The following is a 26,973-nucleotide window of genomic DNA, read 5'->3' on the forward strand; positions in this document are numbered from 1 at the left end:
CCAGAGCCACTCACTCATCGCTGGAGCCTGGTGCTGTTCTTTCATCACGCCAAGACAGGCTAGATCTGATTTCTACCTGGTTCTGTTATCTTGTGGCCGCCTGAACCGATCTCCCATGCTGTGGTTGCCACTATGTGGTTGCAGATGGTAATAATAGATGTAAAAATGCTGCTTCTGCAGCTTCCCACCCATGACCACATCCTTTAAATCTTCTTCCTCTAACAGCTCCTTTGGTCTTCAGTAAACTAAAACCCTTCCTTTACAACATATAAACTTCTATGACATGCACAGACATTTTGTAAAGTGTCTGCAACATCTTCAACAAGCTGACAATGTACTGACTGGGGTAAAACGAGGCCTTTTTTTCAAATGTTTATACAGCACTTGTTTATACAACAAGATCAAGCTAGATCATAGGTACTGCTGAGTTTACTTACAGCCATACTAGCATGTCCAGCCCTGCCCAGTTTGCAACGTGACTTTCTCCATTCCGCTTTTCCTTCAGGGCTGTATGCCCTTTCGGGTATCTCCTGGGGCCTCCCTCTGGAACCAAAAACTAGAGCAATGACCCATTAAACTTCACGCTGCTCCTGACTTGCCCTCACAGCAGTGTAAGCTCCCTCTCTCCCCACTATGCCCAACCACAGCACCACCACATCACCATCACCACATCACCACCACAAGGACACGCTCTGCTATTGTCACACACTTAAATCCTCCTGCTGAGAGTGAGGGCCATCCTCCAGACCTCCTCTCCTCTGCTGCTCCCTCACCCACCACTCCTCACCGGAGACGTGGACACAAGTCAACAAACCCCACTGTGGATCCACACCCCGATTTCCTCCTGTGATAAATTCCCACTTCCCTCACTTCCACTGAGCTGAGCTGCCATAGCCCCTGTGCATTAGCTGGGCTGGGCTTTCACTCCTCCCCAGCTCTTCCTTCTCACGCAAACACATCATGGAGGGGACCTGAGGTGCCATCACTTGTCCTTGCAAAGGCCAGCACCAATTCAGCACCAGGAGGCAAATGCTGCAGACGTTCAAAGAGCAGAAGGCAGCAGCGAGGCCAGGGTGGAGATACCCCGTCCCCTACCCAGCAGCTCCCCCTAGACCTGCGGGGACGATGCGGTGGCCTAGCACCAGCACGGAGTCTCGCTGGCTTCCACCCTCCTCACCTCCATGCTATAAGCTGGGTTCCTGGCACCAACATCAAAGCCATGAAGGCTAGTCAGCACAGACAGCACACCCACTGCCTGCGATCACGGGCAGCATGACAAGCAGCTGCGAGGCACCGCCTGGCCCCTCAGAGGGGGCGCACAGACTCCCGCCAGCCACCCCATCGCCCGGCATCACCACAGGCCCCTCACTACCCTGCTCTGCCTCAGCATCCCTGGGCCCACGCTGAGGCTCCTGCCCCGACGACCCGCACCCTCCACGGGGCCCAGGAGGCGACGCCCGGCCCGGCTCAGCTCGGCTCGGCCCCGCCTGCCTCAGCCCGCACAGCAGCACCCGCAGGCTGCGCGGGGAAAGCAGCCCCGAGGGAATGCCCCCTTAGGCAACATGGCGGCGCCTCGGTAGGCAGCGCGCTCGCGTGGTCACGTGAGGGGGCGGGAGGTCGCCACGTGATGCCGAAAGCCCTGGAATCATGTGACCAGGTGCCTGGGATTCCCGCGCGGGAGGACTGTTCGGTGTGCGCGGAGCGGAGGCGCGAGCTGGATGGTTGCCATGGAAACGCTGCTGTCGCTCCTGCTGCTCTTCCCGCCGCCGCTGCTGCTGCCGCCGGCCGGCGCCGCTCCCGGTGGGTGCCGCGGGCCGGAGCCCTGTCTGCCTCCCTGCTCCCCGGGCCGGCGCCTCGAACCGCCCCGGCCCATCCCCTGGTGGGACCCCCCAACCCGCCTCCCTGGGTCCCGGACGGGACGTCGAACCAGCCTCCCTGGGCGGGAGCTCCCAGCCGGCCTGGGGAGCACTGGATGGGTACCCCGGGCTCCCCTGGGCCCCAGTTACCAGGGCTGGGCTGGGCCGGGCCGGGTGGCGGCGCCGGTTGCCGATTTCCCCTGTGCTGACCGTCCCCCCCTCCAGCTGCCCCGACAGCGGGGCCCGGCCTGGAGGAGCGGCTCTTCCAACAAGTGCGGGACCACTTCAGCTTTGAGGCCTGTGGCAAAGAGACCTTCCCACAGCGGTACCTGGTCTCAGGTAGGTCCCAGGGGGTGTGCTGTGGCCGAGCTGCTCCCAGCCCCAGTATGGCCATGACAGGGCCTTGCTATGGCTCAGGGCTGAGTTTCTGTCTGCGTAAGCTTTAACAGCTCCTGCACTGAGGCAGAGAGCCTCTCCATTTGGTGCTCAGAGAGCTGTGCTGAGCAGGCAGGACTCAGTTTGAGCTGAGTGCCAGCCCTCTGTGAGCCAGTCATTCCCCCTGCGTTGTCCATATCCTTCCCTCCTTCCCTTCAATTTATCATTCGGGCCATGAGGTGTGGGGTGCATGTGTGGGGATTGGCCTCTCCAGAGCAAGAGCAGACTACAAGCAGCAGCTGCATTAGGCTTGCACCAGGGCTGGCTCTGTGCATGTATGTCTTCAGTTGGCCATAGAATAGAATAGACTAGACTATTTCAGTTGGAAGGGACCTACAACAATCATCGGGTCCAACTGCCTGCCCAGTTCAGGGCTGACCAAGTTAAAGCATGTTATTAAGGGCATTATCCAAATGCCTCTTAAACACTGACAGGCTTGGGGCATTGACCACCTCTCTAGGAAACCTGTTCCAGTGTTTGACCATGGTCTCGGTAAAGAAAGGCTTCCTAATGTCCATTCTAAACCTCTCCTGATGCAGCTTTGGACAATTCCCATGTGTCCTATCACTGGATACCAGGGAGAAGAGATCAGCACCTCCCCCTCCACGTCCCCTCCTCAGGAAGCTGCAGAGAGCAATGAGGTCACCCCTCAGCTTTCTTTTCTCCAAACTAGACAAGCCTAAAGTCCTCAGCCGCTCCTCATAGGACATGCCTTCCAGCTCTGTCACCAGCCCTCCTCTGGACACATTCCCATTCTTGTTAAATTGTGGGCCCCAGAACTGCACACACTACCCAAGGTGAGGCCGCACCCCAATGCTGAATACAGTGGGATAATCACCTCTTTTGACCGACTGGTTATACTCTGTTTGATGCCCCCCAGGATGCATTTTGCCTTCTTGGCTGCCAGGGCACACTGCTGACTCCCATTGATACTGCTGCCGACCAGCACCCCCAGATCCCTTTCTGCAGGGCTGCTCTCCTCTCCAATTATAAACTCCTCTCCCAGTTTATAATTGTGCCTGGCATACTTCTGCACAGCATCTCTTACAAGTGCAACTCGGTGCTCTGAATGCAGCAGGAAAATGAAATAGTGACCCAAACGTTGCACTCCGTACCCATCGTTCTTACGAGTGAAGATAACTCTTCTTGGGTCAGTGTTTTGCATTATTTAAAACGCTGCAACTTTAGACAGCTTAAGCCATGCTGAACAATGAGGGCTTCCAGCAAGGAGCCGGCAGCGTCTTCCTTTCTAGCCAAATAATGAGTTATCTTCTGTGCAACAGACAGTAAGAGAGAAGTGGCTTTTCTAAACTGTGTGTGACTAAAAAGACAGCAATTCCAATAAGCAGCATCACGTGTTTTTCAATCCTGCCTGCCTGGAGGAATCAGGGAGAGATTTGCAAGGAGAGAACAAAGGTGGAGCTGTGAATAGCACCAGCCCAGAGCGCTGCCCTCAGGCAGCACTGCCCAGCCTGGCACCTGCCTGCTGCTGCCTCACAGACTGCCTGCATCTGGGCCTTCATATGCAGCATCTCACCTTCCTCACGTCACCTGTGACTCTGCAGCTTGTTCAGCACCTGCACCCAGTCATATATATATGTTTCACCAAGCGTGAATTCATGGATCAGTTCAGCCCAAAGATACAGGAACACCAGCAGTGAATTTTGATAGCACACCCAAGGCTGAAATTTCACTAATTAAGGGGCCCTTTTTGAACAGAACTTTGGGATCACCTGGTTTAAAGCATTGAGTAACTTTTATTTGTTTTCTTTTTAAAGTGTTATGTTTCAGGCAGAGCTGAATAATATTTGTGAGAAACAAAATATTAACATTGCCGTTCTGCTGTTTTACAAATAGTGTCTTACTCAAAATTCCTGTGAGTAGTTCCTTTCCCCTCTACTTCTTGTACAATAGTACTCTGCTTCTTGTGCAATGTGAGACGTTTCAGATTATCAGCAAGAACTTGGAGACTATTATTTCACAACCAGGCATCTGACTGTCTTGAGGTTAGCTGGCAGTTCCCCAGGATTTCAATCCAAAAATAGATACCTTTTTAAGCAACCTGTCTGGTCTGGTTTGGTTTTGGCTCTTGTGAATGGTTGTTTACTCCAGGAGCCATGAAGCGTATCAGAAGAAAAGCCAGAGTAAAGATAGTACTTCAGTTTCCTACCTGATACCCAAAGCAAATGCAACGCAGAAAGAGAATCAGCCTCTCTGTTAAAAAAGAGCAGCAGTTTCACTAATGAAAGGTTTCAAACCCATCTCCAAGCCAAATCCTGCTTTGGCAAGTCTGTGTTGAGAATGCCAAGAATTAAATTCAGGCCTCTCTGTTAGTGGAAACAGCCTCGTGTGACGTGCTGCAGTGGCATCCACAGGACAACTGCTGTTAGAGGGTCCCTTTGGGTGATGTGGCAATGTGTTGAAATCAACACTTAACGGATGGTCTGAGGTCTGTTGTTGAAGAAAGCTATTTATTATGCCTCTTAATTCCTGTGCAATTGAAGACTAAGCTAAAATCAAATGTGTGTTAAAGTCAGCAGGCATTAAAGCAACTATTTGTTAGACAAGCAAGTATTGACATCATGGGTCACTTTGTCCCGCCAATTTGCCTTCAGTTATAAACAGATGAGAGAATGAAGCACATCATCTTTGTATATCATCATATATATATATCATATGTCATATGATATATATACACACATGTGTGTTACATATATAACATGTATCAGCATATCATCAGCAGCATATCCTGGGCTGCATCAAAAGAAGCGTGGCCAGCAGGTCGAGGGAGGTGATTCTCCCCCTCTACTCCATTCTTGTGAGACTCCACCTGGAGTACTGCATCCAGCTCTGGGGTCCCCTATGCAAGACAGACATGGACCTCTCAAAGCAGGTCCAAAGGAGGCCATGAAAATGGTCAGAGGGAATGGAACACCTCTGCTATGGAGAGAGGCTGAGAGAGTTGGGGTGGTTCAGCAAGGAGAAGAGAAGGCTCTGGGGAGACCTTATTGCAGCCTTTCAATATATAAAGGGAGCTTATAAGAAAGATGGAGAGAGACTTTTTACCAGGGCCTGTAGTGACAGGACAAGGGGCAACGGTTTTAAACTGAAAGAGGGTGGATTTGGATTGGACATAAGGAAGAAAGTTTTTATTATGAGGATGGTGAGATACTGGACCAGGTTGCCCAGAGAAGCTGTGGATGCCCCATCCCTGGAAGTGTTCAAAGTGAGGCTGGATCGGGCTTTGCGCAACCTGATCTAGTGGAAGATGTCCCTGCCTACGAAAGGGGGGTTGAACTGGATGATCTTTGAAGGTCTCTTCCAAGCAAAACTGTTCTATGATATGTGATTCACAGCTTAGCTCTGCGTCATACATCACAGCAAGAGCAGCAGAAAGATGCAGGCAATTCCCTAACGTCCATTTTGTGGGAAAAGTGATCTGTGCAAATGTTTTGGGATGAGTTGGGCTGAAAAGGGTATATAAATGGGAAATCACTCCTTTGGAGGGCAGCTATTTCCAAATGCCTTGCAGAACTGAGATTTTAGGGATTTTCAGGCAGAAGTGGAAGTTCCAGGCCATGTGCTGATCTCATGGAAGCTCTTATTTACCCCTGCTCGAATGAGAGATTTCTGTAGCCTGGCCTTTCTAACACCTTTATTCCTTAGCTTGTGTCTCAGAGATCAGCCTGTTCACAGAATTCTTCCTTGTTAAGCTTCTGCCCAAACTCACCAAAAGTAGAGTAATTTCATGCTCTTTTTTTTTTTTGTTTCCTTGGTTTTTTTAATTTGCTTCTGTCAATTGTCTCACTCAGCAAAGTTCTGGAAGAAAGGATTTGGACCCATCTTCTTCTATACTGGCAATGAAGGTGACATCTGGACTTTTGCTCAGAACTCTGATTTCATATTTGAATTAGCAGAGGAACAACAAGCACTTGTGATTTTTGCTGAGCATGTGAGTATTTTAGTCCTTATGCATACTATAGAGTCTTGTTCTGTTCAGTATTACTGAATTCAGCTTTCCGCAGGTCCAGAAAAATAACATCTCTTGCCATGAAGCTGAGGTGTACCTGCTGTGAGCTTTCTCCTAATGGTAGCAGCTCTTCTTTACTTAACCGTGGCTTCTGAATTTTTTTTTACTATGCCTACCAGCAGTGCAGGATACAGACTACTCTTTCAATAAAATCTATGCCATGGTGTATTTGCTTTAGACCAGTGCTTTTGTAAGTAGTTTCCACAGGCCTTGAACTCCACACTGGACTAGAGAGTTATTTTGTTTGGATAACATTTAATCTCTCTAGCCTGCGAAGTCCCAAGCCAACCTTTCCCTAGGCACACCACTCTATTAAATCTACTATTCCACAACTTACGCATGAAGAGATTACCCTGTTCCCTTTTCTAGTTGGGGATTTCAGGACAGAGACGCGTGGTAAGGGCCCACTTGGCACCCACTGAAGTAGCTTGTCATGGATTGTCCATCCTCTACAGGATACATCCTGAAGGTCTCTGTTTATCAGACACAGGAGACAAGACACTTCCTCAGTTATGAACAAGTTAGAGGACACACGTTATTGCTTCCCATTTGTGCACACTTATCCCAGTTCTATAGTGAGAACAGAGAAGACCCAGACCTTGACACCAGCATTTCCTTTCAGAGGTACTATGGGAAGTCTCTTCCATTTGGACTTGAGTCAACACAGCTGAAGAAGACTGGTCTGCTTACCGTGGAACAAGCCCTCGCTGACTATGCAGTGCTAATTACTGAGCTTAAGCAGCACTATGGTGCTGCAGACTGCCCTGTCATTGCTTTTGGAGGCAGGTAAACATTGTGTGTGCTCCTTCCCTTCTCTGCATCCTTTCCCAGCCACAGTCATGCCGTTCTCATAGATCTGTTTGGCTCTCAAGCAAGTTCTAAAGGCAGAGCTTTAAGCTATCAGGTGCCTAAGCTCCCAAGAGCTCATCAGCAGGTCCCAGTCAGCTCTCCCATCAAGAATTAGTCTTGATTTGTGATTGCTTTGGAGAAGCACCACTGACTGGATGTTTCTAGGCATCTGCAATGTACGAGTCAGCCAGAACTGCAGAAAATGGGAAATTCCTCCTGCAGGATCAGAACATTTTACATTGGAAATACAGAAAACTAATAATTGGTAAAATATTCTTTCCAGGGATCATCCATCTTTTTATTAAACACAGCCTCTTTAACAACATCCAGCCATTTTCATTGTAGGCTCCTTTATAATTCTGCTCTGCAACCTGCTGCTTGGTTGCTCCTGGATTCCTAGCAGAAGTCCTTCCCCAAAGTGCTTGTTCTGTTGCAGCTCAGAGCTGTGTTGATGTGATGTCCTTGTCTTTTTAATGGCTCCCCATGCTTATAGTAGAGGGATGCTTCCCTTTAAAAGGCTTCCACTGAGTACAGGGCTTCTAATTCAGTTGCAGTGAGCTAATAAGCATTTGACCTGACAGTTGTCATTAAGCTTCCAGCTCACTGTGGTGGTGACTGGACTCTTGATCTCAGGAGTGTTTGTACTACAGGACAGTAGCTAGTGTAAAAAGGGCCAGGAGCTGTCTGGGGTGGGGAGGTGGGGGAGGGATTCAGCAAGACCTGCTAGCTGGGCTGCATGTTAGACTACAGCTCAATGTGTATAAGTCAGAGTTCAGTCTGCAGTAGCGCTGAAGAGCACTAAACCCACGTGAAGAATACTGAAATACGGCAGTGTTGGAGCAGCACAGCATTTCCCATGGGAGAAAAAGAAAACCTCTTCTGTTGCTTATAACTTTGCCAAACTTTAACCTGAAATTACTTGTGGCAGGTTTCAGCTAATGCCTGTTTCCAAAATCGGGGTTAAAGAAATGCATATTGCTTTACATGTGGGTGATGTGAGAATGGTATTTACTCCAACCACTTGAGGTGGTGTGGAGAGACTTGAATACCTGTAAGCTTGGAGTTAGACCAGGTTTTACCTGCGTTTTGGGGATGTCATTTGCCACCCCCAGGAGTGACCTCAGAGTAACTCTACAAACATCGGCATATGAATAACTTTTGTCACCTTGGGTTTATCTAGCAACCCTTTATATATCTGCAGATTGTGGCCCTGGCACTGAAGATACCAAGGTGGCTTTGAGTTTTATTGTGCTATTTGTTAATGTCTCCCCTTCCCTATATCTGTGCTGACTATCTATGCAGCTGTTATGTGGGGTGCCCAGGGACAATACTCTCCACTTCCCAGCACTACGGAGGGCTGCATATTCTGTAGTGTTCAGCGACACCCTTTGCTAAGAGCCTAGCTAGTCTTTATAATCCTGTATGCAAAATGTGTCTCCTTCCCCCATTGAACAGTAACAGCCTCACTTGAGTCCCACTTGGTTCTGCACTGAAGCTGTCAGGACACGCTCAGGATGGTGCAGAGTTAAATATTGAGGCAGGATTTACATTTGACTGCAGAAGCAAACTGGGCTGCTGTGTTCCCACCAGAGTTGGTGTGAGCGTTTGGGGAAAGGCCAGTAAGAACTCATTGTGTGCTGCTCGTTGGCCATAACTGGATCTTTTTACATGAGGATGGCATCTACTAGATATTCATAAGCTTCTTTGGTTAGGTGAGCCTGTGACTGCTGGCCTGAACTTTTGAGTTACTATGTTATAAGCTCTTTGTTAAAGGAAATAACTCATTTGTCTCTCCTGTGGCAGCTATGGAGGAATGCTGAGCGCTTACATGAGGATGAAATACCCAAACATTGTGGCCGGAGCATTAGCTGCCAGCGCTCCTCTGTTGTCTGTGGCTGGGCTTGGAGACCCCGCCCAGTTCTTCAGAGATGTAACAGCAGTAAGTAGCATCTCTTTTCAGGAGCATTATTTTCTTCCTTTAAGAAGGCTGGATTTTTTTCCTTTTCCATGTGTTTAAACAGACATCTGTCTTCACAGCATCAGTGCTGGGCAGGAAATGCAATTAAATGGGAACCCGCAGGGAAAAGCAGCAGCTGCAGATGTGACAGCTGAGCACTGCCTTAGCTGTGGCAGCTCAGGGCCCGCAGGTGCTGCTCTGATGAGCAGCACAACTCGGTTCCAGCAGCTTTAGTACCACGGAGTATTCACTTTCCCGTTTCTAGTGACTTGACCATATCACAGCCTGAAAGCTTTCCTTTGTGCCTGGCTGAACCCCCTTTGGATAATTTATTCTTCAAATCCTCTCCCAAAATGCTGTATTTTGCATTGATATCAATGATTCACAGCAGCTCCTTAGTCCCAAGATGGTTGCATTTCAATGAAGAGCTTGGAAAACTTCATTTCGCGAACTAAAAATATGGAACATGTCTTGGGTTCACTTCAAACCAAAATTTAAATGTGGCTTTCACATTTTAAGGACATAGGACCCATAGGAAGGTGGTATTGCTTAGAACTGACTTACGTTTAGTTTATAAGGAAAGAAATATACTACCTGGTAGTAGTGAAATCTTCTGATGGTGTCTGTTTTGCCTCTTTTTCGACATGAATTTCTAGATCTGCGTGACACAGATGGCTTTGCATGAACTACCTGTATATGAAACTTGTGGTCTTCTTGCTCTTATTTACATATATGAAAACCTTATTTCAATGCAGAGACTTACAGGACAGATAACATTACCAGTGACTGTAAAGAAGAGACTATCATATGAAAATAAACACAACAGCATTTGAAACTCTATGTGTATAAGAGAGTAAAAGACATCTTGTCTTAAAATGATACATTTTAAAACAAAAAATGTAATACCCCTTAGTCCTCTAACAGGCCCTGCAGTGGGAATTCTTCCCTGGTTGAAGCTAATTCCTTCTCAGAAGCCTTGTTCAGCTGATAGCTCTGTTTTGCTTCAGCTGTGAATATGCTGCGAGTCATTACACACCCCTGAAATGAGGGCTTTGACCTTTTCATGTGAAAAAACTTTCCAATTCATTTTAAAATATATTCTCTCTGCAGCGGTAAGCTGCCTTTGGGCTGAGATCCTAAGCAAGCACTTTGTGTTGTTTTCAAAGTAATTTCTTCCACCTTCAGTGTGTTTGCGTAAAAGCAATCTGTGCATCTGAAATCTGAATTCAATTGCTCTTCTTTGTGAGAGAACACCCCTGAGAGCTGTTAATACTAATGAACGCACAAACCTGTCATGAATCATTGCCAGAGCTCTCTCTTCCCGTGAGTCAGAATGTGTTGTCTCAAAGCAGCTTTCTCTGTGACTTCTACTGAGCTTTTCCAGCTCGCTTCATAAGCCTCCAGCTCACAGGGGAAGTGAGCATAAGGCATTTGCATAAGGCTATGTTATACATGCCAACCGCCCTGCCTGCAGCTGGGCAGAAAGCCCCTGTGTGAGTACTACACATACAGCCACATGCACGCTTCCCATAAGATTGCTGCTGCAGGGGCTGTTCAGACCATCAACTTCAGATCAGTTTAGACATCTGAATTAGGTGTGATTCAGAAGAGTAAAGCTGGCAGCCTGGAGGAGGAACAGCTTTCCTTGGAATGGCTGTAATGCCTCCTGCCTCTGCTTCTGCAACGACTCAGCTGAACTGTTCCCGGGTCTGTAGGGGAGAACTGGAATGGGTGGTCATTCCTTAGTGTGCCTGCGCTGCAGCAGTCCCCCGTTGCCTAGTGGCGAGCTCAGCTGTCACGGCAGCCAGAGCAGACCTGCCCCTCTGTACCAAGCCGATCTGTCCCCACGCTCCAATTAGAGCCATTAGTAGAGGAAGATCAATAAGCACATCCAGAAGGAGATTTGGAACCCCTAAAGGGATGCCCAGGTAAACTGTGCAAAACCCCATAGTAATTTATCTGAGCATAACTGTCCGACAAAGGCAGAGTTAGGAATAAAAGAAGGGTCCCAAATCTATTTTTAGTTGAGTCTGGGTCTTTGTAAGAAAAATGCTTAGCTGGTGATTTGTGGTTACTTAACCATTGCTCTAGCAGGCTAAAGGGACCTTAAAAAGACCCCTGATAATGCTTATTATTACAAAGCACTGGTTGCCAGCAGATCTCAAACTGCCTTACAAGCTGACAGAAGAGAATCAGTTTGGGTTGCTAGAGTCTTCAGTGACAGAAACAACTTGTTCCACCAGCATAACCAGCCACAGCTCTTCAAACATACCTTAAAGTGCTTTTTCAGGATCAGTAATGTTTTTCCCAAGAAAAAGGACAGAGTCTTCTTGGTCATCTGGCAGGTCGCTGGCAGGCTTAAGAAGAAAAGCAGATCTTTGTTCCCAAACCAGTGCCCTGCCCCCCAGGCATAACTGACTTCATGGCTTCTTCTCATAGATAAAGTGCAGTTGGAAGAACTTTATTGTGTGTTTAAAAAAAAAAACAACAAAAAACTTTTAGACCTAGCAGTGGGGCACCCTCTTCCCATGTCCTGGCCAAGGCATCTGTCTCCTCTCGCTGCTTCGTGTTCAGTAATGGCTCCACTAAGTGCAAAGTGTTTTGTCTAACAGCTCATCCCAGTGAGACCTGGTGAAACAGGTGCTGCTTGGTCTGAGCTGTGCAGACTGTTGGCTTCTGCTGGGACGTCCTGATTGTCTGGAGGACAAGGCAGAAGCACCAGTGTCGCTGCTCCTGGAGACACAGATGAGGTTCTGACCAGTAGGTCATCTCCTGGTACTTCTGGCAGTTCTTTCCAGTGCAGCCTCCACATGTATCTCCTCTGTGCAACCATAATCCCATGTCTTTTCTGTCCCTTCAGGATTTTCAGAAGTGCAGCCCAGGCTGTGTCACAGCTGTCCGCAAAGCCTTCCAGCAGATTAAGGATCTGTGCCTGAGTGGAGGTAAGATAGGCCTGCAGATGGCTTCCCGAGGGCAGCCAACAGGCAGTCCCAGCCGTGTGGAGAAAAGTTGATTCAGTTTTACTTCAGCTAGGTCTTCAACTGGTTAGCTAAATCAATGCAAATGCCCACCTGGCTGCCTCTTTCTGCCTGCACATTGATTTTTGATTTAATGAACAGTTTCAGTCAGCATTAAAATTAATAACTGACACCAAAATGAAAGCATCTGTGTGAGGGCTTGCACAGTGTTAATGAAACTGTCTTTTCTGCACCAAAGCGCAAATACACCTGCAGGTGCAAAACACCTGCATTTTATGCTGGTAAAGCTTCGTGTTTCACCAGATGCTTGCCCTCCACACCCACACTGTTGAGAACTGTTCAGGTGGGTATGACAACTGCGTGGCTCCACTCACTGGACATATCTGAGAAATATTTGGAAGGCAATCTAGGTCTTGAAGCAGCCATCGCCGTCTCTTTCATCTCTAGCCTTGGACAGTTAGGTGAAGCCAAGGACAGAGACTGGTGAAGATCTCTGCAATATCTCCCAAGTAGGCCAGAACAGATATTGTGGACTGATGCAGCATCTCCTGGGAGCCCTGCGTGGTGTTGGAACAGCTGTGGTGGGCTCTTGGTCTGTCTCAAGGCTTGGCTTGGTCTGTGGTGTTGCACATCAAGGGTTGTGTGCCTCTGACCGCTGCTGTTGCTGCCTTGCTGCAGGAGCTGGTCCTGGAATTGCTCAGAGGAGCTGGGGATCTAAAACACCATTTAGCTTTGGGTCACAGCAGGAAAAACATTACCGTTAAATAGCCAAGGTCCTTGAGGTCTGCCGGGGGCCACACTTACTGCAGCGGGGTGGATAAGGTGGTGTGGTCCTGTTTAAGGCTTAGGCTCTCAAGTGAGTATCCAAGAGGCAGGTCCCAGGTCTTGGGTTTCCAAGTAAAGACAGCCAGGCTCCGCTGGGCAGCTTGTAGAATACAATGGGGATAGACAGGAGCTGCGACTCCAAAACATGGAGGATGAAAATGAAGGGAGCAGCTTTCCCCAGCAGAAATGCAAAGGTGAGTGCCTCTTGACGGAATCTCCTCAAAGATGGATTTCCTGACTCCAGCTGATCTCTCTGCATCACACTGAAGTTTGAAGGCACGTCTCAGGAGTTCTTTGTGACTTTGTGAGGACTACTCTCACTTGGCAATTCTTACTGCACATGCACCAGCTCCCAAGGAGCTCTTTTTTTTTTTTGCCTGGCAGATCTTCCAGGTATTGAATCCCACTGGGACCTGTATGCTGTACCCTGCTCTCCTGCATGAGAGCTTGCCTGGGGAGACTGCCCTGCAGGGCACAGCAGACCCCAGGGAGGGAGCTTGCAGGAGGAGGCAGCCAGGCAGGGCACCAGTGAGAACGAGCTCATACCAAGCTGCTCTTCTCACTGTGCCAGCCGGGACTTCAGTGGGTGCTGATTCCTCGGGGCTCCCCAGGGAGGTGTTGGTGGCTCTGCGAGGGGCAGAGTGCGGGCCGTGGGCCACGCGGGGTCGTGAAGCTGCACGAAGGAAGGCTGTGCCTGAACATCCACGTGTGCGTAAATTTAGATGTAATGTGTCCTTCCCACTAGAAACCTCGTCTATGTGTTATGGCATCTCCTTGCTCCTGAGTGAAACATGGTGCTAAAGCCTGGTATTATTTTCCTCTGTTGAAGTTTGTCCCTTTCATTTTCCTTCCTTCTGCAGCCTACGATGAAATCAGCAGCAAAATGGCTACATGCAATAAGATCTCTAACAAGGAGGATGTTTACCAGCTTTTTGGGTTTGCTAGAAATGCCTTCACCATGATGGCCATGATGGACTACCCTTACAAAACCGATTTCATGGGTCACCTCCCTGCCAATCCAGTGAAGGTGAGTACCAGGATGCGGGTGAGAGTCGTGGTTTCTGATGTGCACCTTGGTGACTGGAGTGCAGGGGGCTGCAGAGCCTGGGACACTGTCAGGCACACGCCATCAGTGATGGTGACAGGGGGAGGTAGTGGGGGATGTTGCAGCCCTTCCACTCTGACAGTAAATCTACACATTTTAAACTTCTCTTTGACAGTGACTGCTGTGTTTGAAATGCACTGCCTTATGCTCATCGGGGAGGGTTTGCTGGAGCCACTCCTACTCTGCTCTGCCTTTACCTTAGACACAAAGGCCTGTGCAAACTTGTTGATTTCAGCTTTTAAACACTAAAACCCTCTAGCTTTTAAAAAAAATGTAGTTTTGTTGTAGCCCACTTCAACACACTTCCATAGACGTATTTTTCTTGGTGGGTAGGGATGGAGATCTAAAAATCAGGCTCCTTTCCAAGTATCGTGCAAGAAGATGACATACCTCAGAGTATAATGCAGAGAAAAGTCTGCTGCTGTGGGGACTGGAAAACATGTAAACTTTCAAAAGAGTCAGAGATGGCAAAGCGTGGGAAAGGGGCCTGGTTCTCAGGGGTTACAAAGACTTCTCAGACACCAGATGCTTTTGAAAGGTCCCAGCTTTGATCTCAGATCACCAGTTGCTGTTGCAATTCTTGGTTTCTTCTGGTGTGCTGTCAGCCTCATGCTGCTGTTCTCTGCTCTGCTCCAGCACACCATGCCAACGGGACTTTATTTGCCTCTGGCCTTGTGGCATTTATGGTTCGAGTCCTACCTGGAGCAAAATGCATACTGTGCAAGAGGTCATACAGGCTACACTGTACTGGGACTCGGGAGATGCTGTCTCTGGCTCCACTGGGCATCCAGTTCACTTCTAGGGTCTGTTTAACAACCTGTAAAATGGAAATAATTATTCTATCCCCCCTTGAGAAGGGCATTAACATATTCTGATTGTAGGAGGAAGGAACTGTTGGTATCACTGTGGCCTCTGTACAGCTGCTTAACTTGGTAAAGGAGCTGTTTGTCCTAGCCCTGTCTCCTTGTTTCTATGTATTTTGTTGCTAGAAGGGAGGGAAAAAAAAAACAAAAACCTGTTGCATTAGGCCCTTGGAAAGGTGCTGAACCATAAAATGTGTAAGTGGTAATTTTAGTGAATCTTCCAGCTTAGCCCTTCCATGGAGCAGAGACTGTTAACTATGCTGTCTGCAATTTGCCTGTAATGTGTCTCATCCAGGTTGGCTGTGAACAAATCCTCGCCCACACAGACCCAATTCAAGGCCTGGCTGCTCTTGTTGGTGAGTTAATAGTATCAGTTTGGTCTTTTATTTAACACCCTGTTTTCTAGAAGCACCTGTAAGTAGAGCTGTAGCGTTGTTTTGCGGGTTGTGTATCATGGGAGCTGGTATGACTCCGATCTCCCACTGGGACATTTTGCCCCATATTGGCTTTGTCCGTCAGGATGTCCCGTGGTGGCCCATGGGTTCATTCTCTCACCTTTCCAAACTTATCCTCATCAGGTTTTTCAGCCATTGCAGCCCCTTAGCCTGTTGACTGTCCATGAGATGTGGACTTCTAAGATACTTGGTTCTTTTCTAAAAGTTTACCCATACTCTGGCTCAAGCAGTCACAGGTTCAATACACATTCACTGAAGGAAGTTTTCTGGTCTGCTTGTTGAGGACAAAGTTGTCATCACAGTGCCCTACGGTCTTAATCCAGTGGAAAGACAGTCTTAAATACATCATGTACATTTATCTCTGTGACTACTTAATTTGTCAGCCAGCAGTGTTTGTAAGGAAATTATTAGAGAGAATTCAAAGCTCTTTTGAAGACTTCCTCATAAGATCTCTCAAGTTGCTCATTAAAAATAAGTTCTACGTTGGTCATTATTCAGAAAAACAGGTTCTGAATGACAAAAAGTTGTTTTAAGGAATTCTTATGGGTTTAATGCAGCTTAGTAGGATTGGGAACTAATTCTTTTTTTTTGCAAATTATGCATATCACCATGATAGCACCAAGTCAGAAACGTACCAATTCCAAATCACTGCTAAATATGTTTGGCTGGCAACTAGAAGAGTTGTTAAAATACTAATGTCTTGGCAAACACTGTCAGATCTGCCTGACGTATTCACATCCTACTTCTTTTCTGAGGCAGAGTGGGACTCTTGTTTCTCTGTGATGAACAAGCTGAGGGTAGATTTCTTCCTCCTACCCGTGGGGGAGCACTTTGTGCCTCTTCCCTTCTCACCAGCTACATTCACTTGGGACAGTTTAATCATGCAAGAGGCATGATCCACCAGAGCTTTAGGCAGGGGACTGGCTTTCTTCCATACCTGCCTCTCTGTGTCATACAGGAAAACACTGTCTTCTTTCTGCATGTGCTGCAGGGACCCACCTCCTGTGAGGTAGAGCGTAGACTCGAGGGCTGTGATGCTGAACTGGCAGCAGTTGAACGGGGATAGTGTTAGTGTTGTCCACTGGTTGCTTACAGGACAATAGTACTCCGTCTCGTTGACGTGAATCCATTCCTCCGCCTGCAAAGAACCAGACCAACACTCACCCATCGTATCATGCCTCGAGTGGGCATCACTGTCACGTCAGGCTCACTTGGTTCATGATAAAGGAAGCCAGTGTCTCAACATCTATTTGAATACCGTGGGGCTCAAGGTGCCAGATTTTCGATCCACAGTTAGCAATCAGAGCCTCAAAAGAAACTGAATAAAATACCAGAATGGCACGGCTTTAAAGGAGCTTTGTTCTTCTTGGAAAATCAGAGGAGTGAGCTGAGCAAGGTGCCACAGGAACCTGCTGGAACAGGCATAGCCCAAGTCCTGCCTGCTCTCTGGACATTTAACACATTACAGAGGAAATCATCTAAAGAGGGCTATGTTGCATTGAATTGTGGACAATAACTGAGTTTGTGACATCTGGAGGAATTTGATGTCAGCCTTTATGTGCAGTTTCTCTTTATAGATTTCTATCCCTTCCTCAATGAGCAATTAAGACTCTAAAATGCACGCATTCCTTCAAAAGAAATCATACCTGTCACGGTAAAATGGGGCCAGGCTCTGAGTCTTTACACTTTCAAATGGGAATTGCTGAATGATCTTTAAAAACGGTGTTCTCTGGGCGTCAGGGAATGGGATTCTCCTAGAATGAGACTTTCAGTCCCTGTCAGGTCTCTGCCAGGGCTAGGCAGTGCTTTCTCTCCTCTTTCAGAGATGGGAAATCCAGGTTTGAAGAGACTTCATTTGCATTCCAGGACTTGAGCCCATCTTTCCTAAAATCTAGGCTAGTGTCCTCACCGCAGTCCATTCCTCTTCCCGTCTGCCAGTGTTTTGCCCCCTCTTAGCTTGAACAAGGAAAATCAGGGGGTCAGTGTGTTTGGGCAGGTACGTGACCAGTTTTACACTTAGGTTTTCCTGTGTTAGCAGGCTGCGCTTCCACCGTATGTTTTCTCTATTTAAAAAAATGCTTTAAACAGCCTTTGTATCCTAGCAAATAGAGTGTGAAAACAGGGCAGCTTTGAATGCACACGATTGTAACGGCAGGCACATTTTCATAAGCCTGACTTGCAACTGTGCCAGTCCACTAAGAGACCAAAAATAACGAAGTTACTGGTCAACCTTTTGGAATAAAACAGGCAGGGCCTAGCAATATAGCGACCCCATTTTGGATCAGATTTGGGATTATAAGAGCAAATGAACTTACTCCTTTTAGCGTCCTTCCTCCAATGCAAAAGATTCTGTCCCTGACTGTAGCCATCCCGTGATCACAGCGGGTAAAAGCCATGGCACTGTTGCCAATCCAGCATCGGAGGCGAGGGAGGTAGCTGTAAGTGTCTCGTAAGGTTTTACCCCCAGAGAAGCCCCCTAGAAGGAAAGCAGAAGTCTTGAAACTCTATCCATCATCCTCTCTGACATCCAGCAAACCTTCTGCAAACATCAGCAGAGCTGATTTTTTTTCTTTAAAACACCTAAGAGGCCCAGGTTTAAAATTTCACACCATTCTGCAGAGCTGATGCAACACAAAACCAATCAACCAAACAAACAAAAAACCGAAAACAAACCAGTTCCAGCTCTTTCTGTAAATAGTTTTCTGCAAAAGATTTTTGAATAAAGCTCCTGGGGTATTTCAAGAGTAACCAGGAAGAGCTTTAATTAGGGAATCTGCTTCCAGCACGCGCAGTCACAGAATGGCGGTTTGAAGAAAAGCATTCAAAGCTCCTTGAACTTTGGATTTTCGACAGAAGGTCGGAGCCAATCTGCCAGTGCTGTTGTCAACTTTTTCTCTTTACGAGGCACTCACTTGTGTATTTCAGGGGTGCATTATAAAAAGCTCCTTGCGAGAAGGAAGGTGCTGCTATGGGAAGGGTGAATGCTTCCAGCTGCCTGCCTGTTGAATTGCAGCCTGCAGAGAGTCTTTGCAAACAAGGAAGATGATATTTCATGTTGGCCATAAGCCCCAGCTCACCTGGGCTTTGATGCTTTCTGTGCCTGGACACTTTGTCTGCATGGAGCTTGTGTTCAAATCTTGTACTGAAGTAATGCTCTTTATTTTTCAGTTTGCTTGGGCAGGGCTGTAGGCTGGCCAAATCAAATTTGCAGTTACCCTACTAGTTTAGAAGGAAACGAATGCTATAGGTAGGTAAGATCTTATACCCAAGGGGTATAGTGTTATCCAGCCTAGATCACTATGGTATGTTTGAAACTCTGTGAGGCAATTTTGTCCTTGCTGTCTGGTAGGAATCAAGACCAACAGACGTTAAATGAGCTGCCTGTGGCACCGTGGGCCAGCTGAGTCAAAGCAGGGACTTGAACCTGAGCCTCAGCCATTCCCCCAGCTGAACCATTATCCTTCCTTTCCAGACACCTGCGCTGCCAGTACAGGAGCCCTGCTGTCAGCGGGGTGCACGTCTGGGTAGGACAGCCCGTGTACTGCCTTCCCTGCCCTTGGGGGTGTACAGTCCATCACGGGGAAGTGCCCTTCGTTGCAACTGTGCAAGTGAAGTTAATCTGGACTAGATCAGTACAGCGATCCTAGCTGGCCATAACTGGTTTACAAAGTGAGGAGCCTAGACTGATGGCAGACTGGCCCAGGACTTTTAACTGCAGAGGCAGTAACACAAACAACACAGAGCTTTTCCTAGGACAAACCAAAGATTATTTTTCAAGTCCAAATTAGTAGCTACAAAAGCTAAAGATCCTACAACAATCTCCTGAAGTGTTTAAACCCATGCTGCTTTATTGTTAAACATCCTGCACCATCTACCAAAGATACCTGTAAAGACTGAGGATCCCTTGCAGGGCAAGAGCTGTACAGGCTCAGTGGGTAAGAGGGTAAGAGCCTGCGTTATACGTCTTTTTGTACAGATTAACAAAGCAGCGCAGTAGGGTTAGTCTCACATCTTTCATGCAGATTAATACCAGGGTTTAATCCCATCCCCAACACTATGGCAGCCTGCTCCTGGTTTGCCTTTGCAGACAGCAAAGCTTTGGGATTTAGCCAGGATTGCAACATCAAAGGTGAGCAGGGGTGTGGATTGCAAGCAGATGATGTCACCTTTAATGTCTCGGAAAGAAAATAATTTTTGCCATTCAGGAGGGCACTGAGGCTGTGCTAACACAGCAGGAAAGGGACACTGGAGCTGTGGGTGTTATTGGTGTGGGTGCAGGCTTAGACTGTGACACTAAGATGCCAGCAAAAATCAATGAAGCTACATGAAAATATGCTGTTTTCTACTAGCTCTATCACCTGAAATATAGAGGATTCCCTTGTGGGTTGTGCCTGCGTGATCAGCAATAGGCGTGGGGAAAGGAGCTGCAAACTCCCACTTGTTATCAGCGGGCTGGTACAATTCCACGGTGTGGGTGAGGGTCCCCAGCAGTGTCCCACCACCCACGGCGAAGATGCAATCAGACAGTACATCCGCGTGGAAGCGTGTCCGCCTCTCCAGCATGCTGGCAACCTGGAGCCAGGAAGTGTTGCGGGGATCAAATCGGAAAACCTAGGATCACAGCAGATGGGTGATGGTTAGCAGAAGGCGGGCGGCTGACTTGCATCTCCTGTGGCTTCAAGAACTGATAAACATTTTCCCTGGGCTGAGGAAGGTTTTATATTCAAACCTGGACAGGCTCAACTTCCAGTGCCAGCCAGCTGATACAGCAGTACCTTCCCAGTGGAGCTGGAGGCTCAGTTATGGCCTTTCTGTGGGGGTCTGGGAACAGGTTGCGCTCTCAGCTTGCAGCAAGCAGGAGGTGAAACACATTGGCTTAATGAAATACCTTTGTTTCAAACACCAGCTAGCATGTGTCAACTGAAAACTGTTTCAGTGAGATTTAAACAAGCACATTTTGCATCTCTGCTTCTGTTTGAGTGTGTAGTAAAGAGAGCAGCTGAGCTTTGCCCGCTGTCACCCAGGAGAAGGCAGGAGTGCCTTCCCCTCCCCTCGTCCCTGGTGGCATCACCACAGAGGCGCAGCTCCTCTGCTAAGGCTGGGCTTCCACTCACATCTTGTTCAGCAATAGATACCTCCCCGAGCTTGTTTTGTCAGTCCTGGTTAGAAAGCCCAGGTCACTGAGCAAGGGCAGTATCTGCAGAACTACCTGCAGTGAGTGCTGGGCTTGGGCTGTAGCCCAGCAGCCAGTGCCACGGCCCTGCTGCTTCATCCTCTGCTCCGCTGCTGCTGAGCTGCCTCCTGCCTTCAAGGCAGTGGAGGAGAGCTGCTGTTTGCAGTGGCACTGCTGAACTAAGTGCAATGCTGAAATAAGCCCCCTGGGAGCACAGGAGAGAAAAACATGCTGTTTTTTCTAGCAAGCTCACTGAAGCCATCTAGGAAAACATAAAATCCTGGACAAGTCTTTTTACTCTCCAGGCAGAAGGGGAAGGTCCTGGGAGCTAAAGCAGATTTGCCTTTCCAGGACAAAACCAAGGAAGGAGCAGTTCTCAAGTGAAGTGGTAGGCTTTAACCATGCCTCCCGAGCGTGGTCCCACGGCAGCAACAATGGGGACAGGGGTAGCATTCATGGGGTTGCTTGACTGACTGATGTGGACCTGGCTGAACCTGCACTGTGGAAGTTGTGTACAGATTAGGATGACAATTTACAGTAGGAGCAAGGTGAGACCAAGGCAGATTGCTGATTGCTTCCCAGAGGGTTTGGAAGCTGTATGCCCAAGGGCTTTCAGTGCACAGAGCGCTAAGAAAATGTAGAATGGGAGATCTGTGGTGGGCAAGAGGAATGACTCACTTCCTCCCTCTCTCCCTTCCTCACGCAAACATTTTTCCAAGGCTAAAAGTTTCTTGTGTCTTACCTCATTTGATGGCTGTTTTCCCATGGGATCAAATTTGCACTGTCCTCCGATGACAAAGAGAAAGTCATTGATGATGGCGACACAGTGGTTGTACACTGGCACACAGAGGTCCCCAATCTTGTGCCAGGTGCTGCAGCTCTGGTCTGCAGCCCACATCTCTCTGCACACGCAGTTGTCAGCGGTTCTGCCACCAGTGACAAGCAGCACAGTGGAACTGGAGCGGAGGCTCGTGCTCTGGGTCTGCAGGACTGGCTGAGCATACAGCTGGGAGTGGTAATTCAGAGCCTCCTGCAGGTACTTGTGGCAGCCTGAATCAAGCCTCATAAGAGGCATTTCCTGGACATATCTCTGCAGATCCCGTAAAGGAATGAGAGGGAATCTTATGCGCCTTAAAATATCTGCTGCATCTTTCAGCCGCTTGCAGTCATGCTGCAGCCAGCTCACAGTGGCTCTGAACAGCTCCAGCTCGCTGCATCCCTCGGTGTCGGTCTTGTCTAAAATTTCACAAAGGGTTCCTTGGTCCAGGTCTTTCAAGCACTGAGGATCAGCCAGGATCTGTTTGTAATGCTGCCCTATGTAGCACATGGCCTTCTGTCTCAGCTCTGCTGGGCCAAGCTTTTTAGCAATGTTAAGAACATCCATGCAGTTCTCAGAGTTCAAGCAACTCTCCAGAAAGCGAAAGCACAGCTTGATCACCTCCCGAACCAGGAGGGTTTCTGCGGCTTTGAAGGTCTCCTCGATATTCTGTAATGAGAGGTCTAGTTTGTTGGAGTAAATGAAGTTGAGAACATTCCTCAGCCCAGCAGCACTGACAGCTTTCAGCCGGACGTTACCATCTGGGCTCCCCGCTCTTGTCAAGTTTCCAACAAACAGGATCTTGCAGTAATTACTTGCTGACGCTAAAACGATCTTGTGGACTGGAAAGCAAACCCCTTCTGCTTCCAGTGTCACGTCGCACAGTGCGCTCTGCGAGCGAAGGCTGCTGAGCCCTTCCAGAAGTTTCGCCAGGTAGGTGTCTGACACGAGCCTTGCCGTGCTGGCCTGTGAGCTGAGCAGCATTGCTCTGAAAGGTGCAGAGCCCTGGAGCAGCCCCAGGATTCTTCACTGCACACACTCAGTGTATCTCCTGGGCAGTCTTCTGCAGCCGAACCAGTGGTTTCATGCTTCAAGGGAGCTGAGGCTGTGCTGCCCGCGCCACAGAGCCATCCAAAAGGCAGTAGCTGCGAGCAGCCTGCCTCCTCAACAGCCTCTGCCTGGTGCTTTGCAGGCACAGAGTGCTGTGTGCCTTGCAGAGCCGCAAATGGAGCTGTTGGTGCTGATTATCACACAAAACCCACAGTGTTTGTAGGTTTTGCCTGTGGGCTGTGACACTGGCAGCAGCAGACGGCCACTGGCGTAGCCGCATTCCTCCTCCTCGCTATCTGGTAACTACCCATCCGCACAAAAACGCAGCTCATTCTTCGGCAGCTCCCCAGCTATGCTTCGCTGGGCCGCCTGGTCAGGTGCTCTTTCATCCAGGCAAGCCTGCACATGCCGTCTTTCCCTTCCTGAACAACAGTCAAACAAAATCCTGTCTGTGACGTGCCACCCTTGGCCCTCGGACTAATTTGATGCATTCAGACAACAGCTACTTTCAGGGAGAGGGTGGGAAGGTCTCAGCAGTTGTGTCCCACCCAGTTTGAAGCATTCAACTAATGTTCTGTACACAGCCTGCTCCTGGGTGCATTAGGGATTGGAAGCTAGGACTCTCCCAAGGACTAGTGAGCCAGTCACTTGGCTTTTGGCATGAGCAGAAAGAGCAGAGAGCACCTGGGAGCCTCTTCCTCCCCGTGGATACAGCAGAAGCAAAGGGTAACATGCAGCCAGGCTTGAGACCATGTGAAAGCTTTGGCAGAAAGTTGGGATCACAACCTAACACTGGTGCAGATCCTGCTAGCTCTGCCCCAGCCTTACACACCTACCCAGCTGGGATAGCTAGCACTCTGCTTGGTCTTGGCCGTGAGGCTAGTGCAGGAGGCAGCGGGTGAGACAGCAGAGAGGTACTGACAGGTTGGCTTTGTGCTGTGTTCCCACCTGGCAGGGGTGTTCTACAACTCCTCCGGCTCGGCACAGTGTTATGACATATACCAGCTGTACCAGTCCTGCGCTGACCCCACGGGCTGCGGCACTGGCTCAGATGCTGAGGCCTGGGACTACCAGGTAAGGTGTTGGAGACACCAACGGGTTTCAGCTGCTACCCTGATTATCCCCCCACCCCATGACAGCTCTTGTACCACTCTTTTAGGTTTGCACCGAGATTAACTTAACTTTCAACAGCAACAACGTGACCGACATGTTCCCCGAGATGCCCTTCACAGAGGCCATGCGAGAGCAGTACTGCCAGAGCAAATGGCACGTGAAGCCACGAGCACACTGGCTGCAGACAAACTTTTGGGGAGGAGGTGAGTTGTGCTGGCTGCTCATCCCTTTGCAATACCCTGTAGTTGACTGCCTGTGCCCCCTCTGCCCAGCTGAGCTCTGTGGGGACAGGCACAGCACACTAACAAGTCCTGGCAAAAAGTCACAGCCTTGTGCTGACTTGAGCCAAACAGACCTTTCTGTACCTCCTTGAGACAGAAGTGGAAAAATCTAAAAATTGCCAAGAATTTGTTTTATTCTCCTGTGTTTTCTGTTCTTGGCCATGTTTGCTGCAGTAGTCAAACACGTTTGGGTAAACGGGCAGGAAGGAGCCCTCTCAAATGTCATCTCTCTGAATTTCAGACCTGAGAAGCGCAAGCAACATCATTTTTTCAAATGGAGACTTGGACCCATGGGCTGGAGGTGGGGTAAGCATGTCCACTCCTGCACACCGAGCACAGAGAGCAGCCTTTCCAGGTGATACACCACCCCCCTCTCCCTGTCAAAGCAGCACTGGCAATTCATCTTTAGCCCATTTGAGTTTCTGCAAGCGGCTGTTTTATGCTGAACCATTCAGGAGCCTCAGGACATTAATGACAGACACATTGAATAGTGTCCATCAGCCAGGAACTCTGATGCAGCAGAGGTGTCTTTGTAGTGCAGACACAGCAGGATCCTCCTTACCCGACACCCAGGTCTGAACTGCAACCCGTTGTGTTTCTGTGTTGGGACCTGGTCTCAGTGCTGACAGCCAAGTGCTCCTTGCTATCTCCAGTCTCAGCATACTTTGTGAGACCAGGGCATATTTTGGCTTAGGTTTAACAAAACTTCAGAGTGGTGGCAGAGTTCTAGTTAAAAATTTAAAAACAAAAATGACCCAGAAGTGGGTTTTGAGTTAGTTGACCTCCTGATTGTAATGTGGGAGTTCCTTGTTTTAGGCTGGCTTGGCAATCCCAGATGCAAGAGGAACAGGCTGCTTAGGGTACATGGGCCCAAAGGAGCCTGTTACTTCAAACTGCCTGTACTGAAATAGGCTGACAGTCTTCATCTCAGGGGAGGCCTTCATTTGAGACAGATGATTTGGCTCATTAGGACTGTTAGCCAGGCACACAGTATCAGCCATACCAAGGATCTCTTCCCATGCTTTTCCTCAGTCCTGCCCAGGTTGTCTTCCAGTTTTCAGAACTGATGTCCAGTTCTGCCTGGTAACTTGGTGAGAGTTTGTCTCTGCTCCTTCTCCTTCCAGATAAATAGCAGCCTCAGTCCTTCACTAATTGCACTGACCATTAAAGGAGGCGCTCATCACCTAGATCTTCGGTAAGTACTGAACTCTCCTTTGGCTGACAAAATCCTACTGCCCTGGGTGTTTGATCTTAGCTAGCAACAGCTAGCAAAGAGCCAGGAGATACTTAAAGAGGGCTGGATGCCAGACTGTTGCAGCGTAACTGTGGAAGAGCAATCCTCTTCCCCAGTACAGGGCTCCTACAGACTTTTCGGAAGCCAGGCTGTGCAGAACTCGGCACTAAGCACACATACTCGCATTAGAACATGTTCTTGCACAAGTGTGTGATAGCCTGTCACGTGAAGTAGTCCAGTATCTCTTGGTGTTAGCCATCAGCCTTCAGGCCTGGAGCAGCCACTCATGCAAGGGAGAGCTCAGAGCTCTCAAGCCTGCTTCCCAACCTCCTGGTGGGTGTGACACTGTAATTTGTTTTCCAGGGCATAAATATGAAGTACAAACCAGGTATCTCTGTCCTTCAGTTCCCTGGCTTGGCTTTCCCCATGCAAGAGGCAAAGAGCTGCTGCCCACTGACTAGCTCACACTGCTCTGCTTTTTCTAGAGGACACAATCCAGCTGACCCCCCATCCGTCACAGAGGTGCGCAAGCTCGAAGCGAGCATCATCAATGGCTGGGTCAAATCTGCAGGGATGGAAAGAGCACGGGAGAAGCGCTCAGGAACTTCAGCGGGCAGATGGCTGTGACTACGTCCATCCCACAGCCTCCAGCGGGGGTGCGAGGCTGCCGCCAGGATACAAAAAGACAGCAGCCTGCTGAGCTGTGCCTGTACAGTCTGAGAAAGCATTATCTCCTCTGTCATGACAGTGGAAATTCACCTTTCTGAAGTGTCCCACCTGCCCCTAATCAAGCATTAAAAGAAAAGCAAAAGGCCAAATCACTGACTGAAGACAAAACCACTTTGTGTGGGTTTCGTGCTCACCTGCTCGGAATGAGGAGGCATTATAAATGGTGGAAATAATAAAAGCTTGCCTGGAAGGCCCAAGAATCATCACTGTCCTGAACAGTATGGTTGTAGGAGGCACCTTGAGGTTGAAGCTAAATTATTTTTAGACAAAAAGTAAGTATTAAATGACTAGTGGAAAAGCAGAGGTATGGTCATTACTTACACAGGTTCATAGGGGACTCCATTAGTGACCAGTTATATAAAAAAAGACTCTGTCAGCCTCATCCGGTGCTGTGGGTTTGGGTTTTTTGTGGTTTTGCTTTTAACTTGCACAAGAGATCTCCAGTTGCCAAGCTTTACATAAAGTAATCCCGGTGTGTACTGCTGTCACTCAAGAGCTGCGTATTAGTGACCAGTAAAGCACATTTCCACTTGAGACATCTTCAGATCTTTTTAAAATAAATTACAAGTTTATTAAAGTGTGTGATATAATTTCATGGCTTGGTAGTATAGCCAAAGAAGATAAAAAAGCATACTTCTCACCTTCTCAGGCGGAGTAAACTCATCTTTGCACATTAACAGGTGGATTCTTACCTACTGGAATTACTATCACCAATAAATACTAGCATAATTGCAAAAATATTACATCCTATGGGTAATCAATTGGATGCCTCAGTTGATCCATCTACAATGATTTTATGAGTTAGTGGAGAAGCCTCCCGGGTCATCAAAGGTTTACATTACTTATACAGGCAAAGTCACAGCATTGCTTCAGCTTCTATTACATTGCTCAAACACAAGGCTTTGTGTTAAGTATTTGCGCTGCTGGGTCCTCCCTGCCGTCACAGTATGATTGGTTCCCAGAGCTACGATGTCAGTCACTGGTGTTATTTGACAATATCTGGATGCTGACAAAAGGGGTTTTTGCATACAACCTGCTTATCTCTTCCCTGTTCTTAAGCACAAAAGGCCAAAGCTTCTGCTCCCCACCCCCTGCTGAGGAGGGTGGGGCAGGGGGGGAGGCAGAGAGTAGGAACAGATGGAATCCATTTATCAGATCTTTCAGATATGTACAAATGAAGGACAACATATGGAAGACCCGATTAGTCAAACTCCAGCCCCCAA

General features: G+C 48.4%; 2 protein-coding genes across 3 annotated transcripts; one reads left to right on the forward strand and one right to left on the reverse strand.

The window, feature by feature from the left end:
* The first annotated feature begins 1,645 nt into the window (after positions 1-1,645).
* On the forward strand, positions 1,646-26,493 carry DPP7 (dipeptidyl peptidase 7). 2 transcript variants are annotated; one of them, XR_012676735.1, is made up of 13 exons: positions 1,646-1,800; positions 2,082-2,195; positions 6,104-6,243; positions 6,944-7,107; positions 8,974-9,109; positions 11,988-12,069; positions 13,791-13,957; positions 15,194-15,254; positions 23,349-23,467; positions 23,553-23,709; positions 24,029-24,142; positions 24,912-24,982; positions 25,507-25,732. XR_012676735.1 is itself a non-coding variant. In XM_075170150.1 (13 exons), exons 1-13 carry the CDS (start codon positions 1,719-1,721, stop codon positions 25,646-25,648), a joined length of 1,500 nt encoding a protein of 499 aa, XP_075026251.1. In that variant the 5' UTR covers positions 1,646-1,718; the 3' UTR covers positions 25,649-26,493. The 2 variants fall into 2 exon arrangements, 1 of the variants encoding a protein (XP_075026251.1); XM_075170150.1 differs by having other exon boundaries at positions 24,029-24,093; positions 25,507-26,493.
* On the reverse strand, positions 15,865-22,752 carry LOC142091230 (kelch-like protein 13). The gene is made up of 4 exons (XM_075170149.1): positions 21,269-22,752; positions 19,712-19,964; positions 17,669-17,829; positions 15,865-16,491 (listed from the first exon to the last, which is right to left on the reverse strand). Exons 1-4 carry the CDS (start codon positions 22,325-22,327, stop codon positions 16,093-16,095), a joined length of 1,872 nt encoding a protein of 623 aa, XP_075026250.1. The 5' UTR covers positions 22,328-22,752; the 3' UTR covers positions 15,865-16,092.
* Positions 26,494-26,973: the final 480 nt, after the last annotated feature.

This window comes from Calonectris borealis, chromosome 21 (assembly GCF_964195595.1).
Source record: "Calonectris borealis chromosome 21, bCalBor7.hap1.2, whole genome shotgun sequence".
Lineage (NCBI taxonomy): Eukaryota > Metazoa > Chordata > Aves > Procellariiformes > Procellariidae > Calonectris > Calonectris borealis.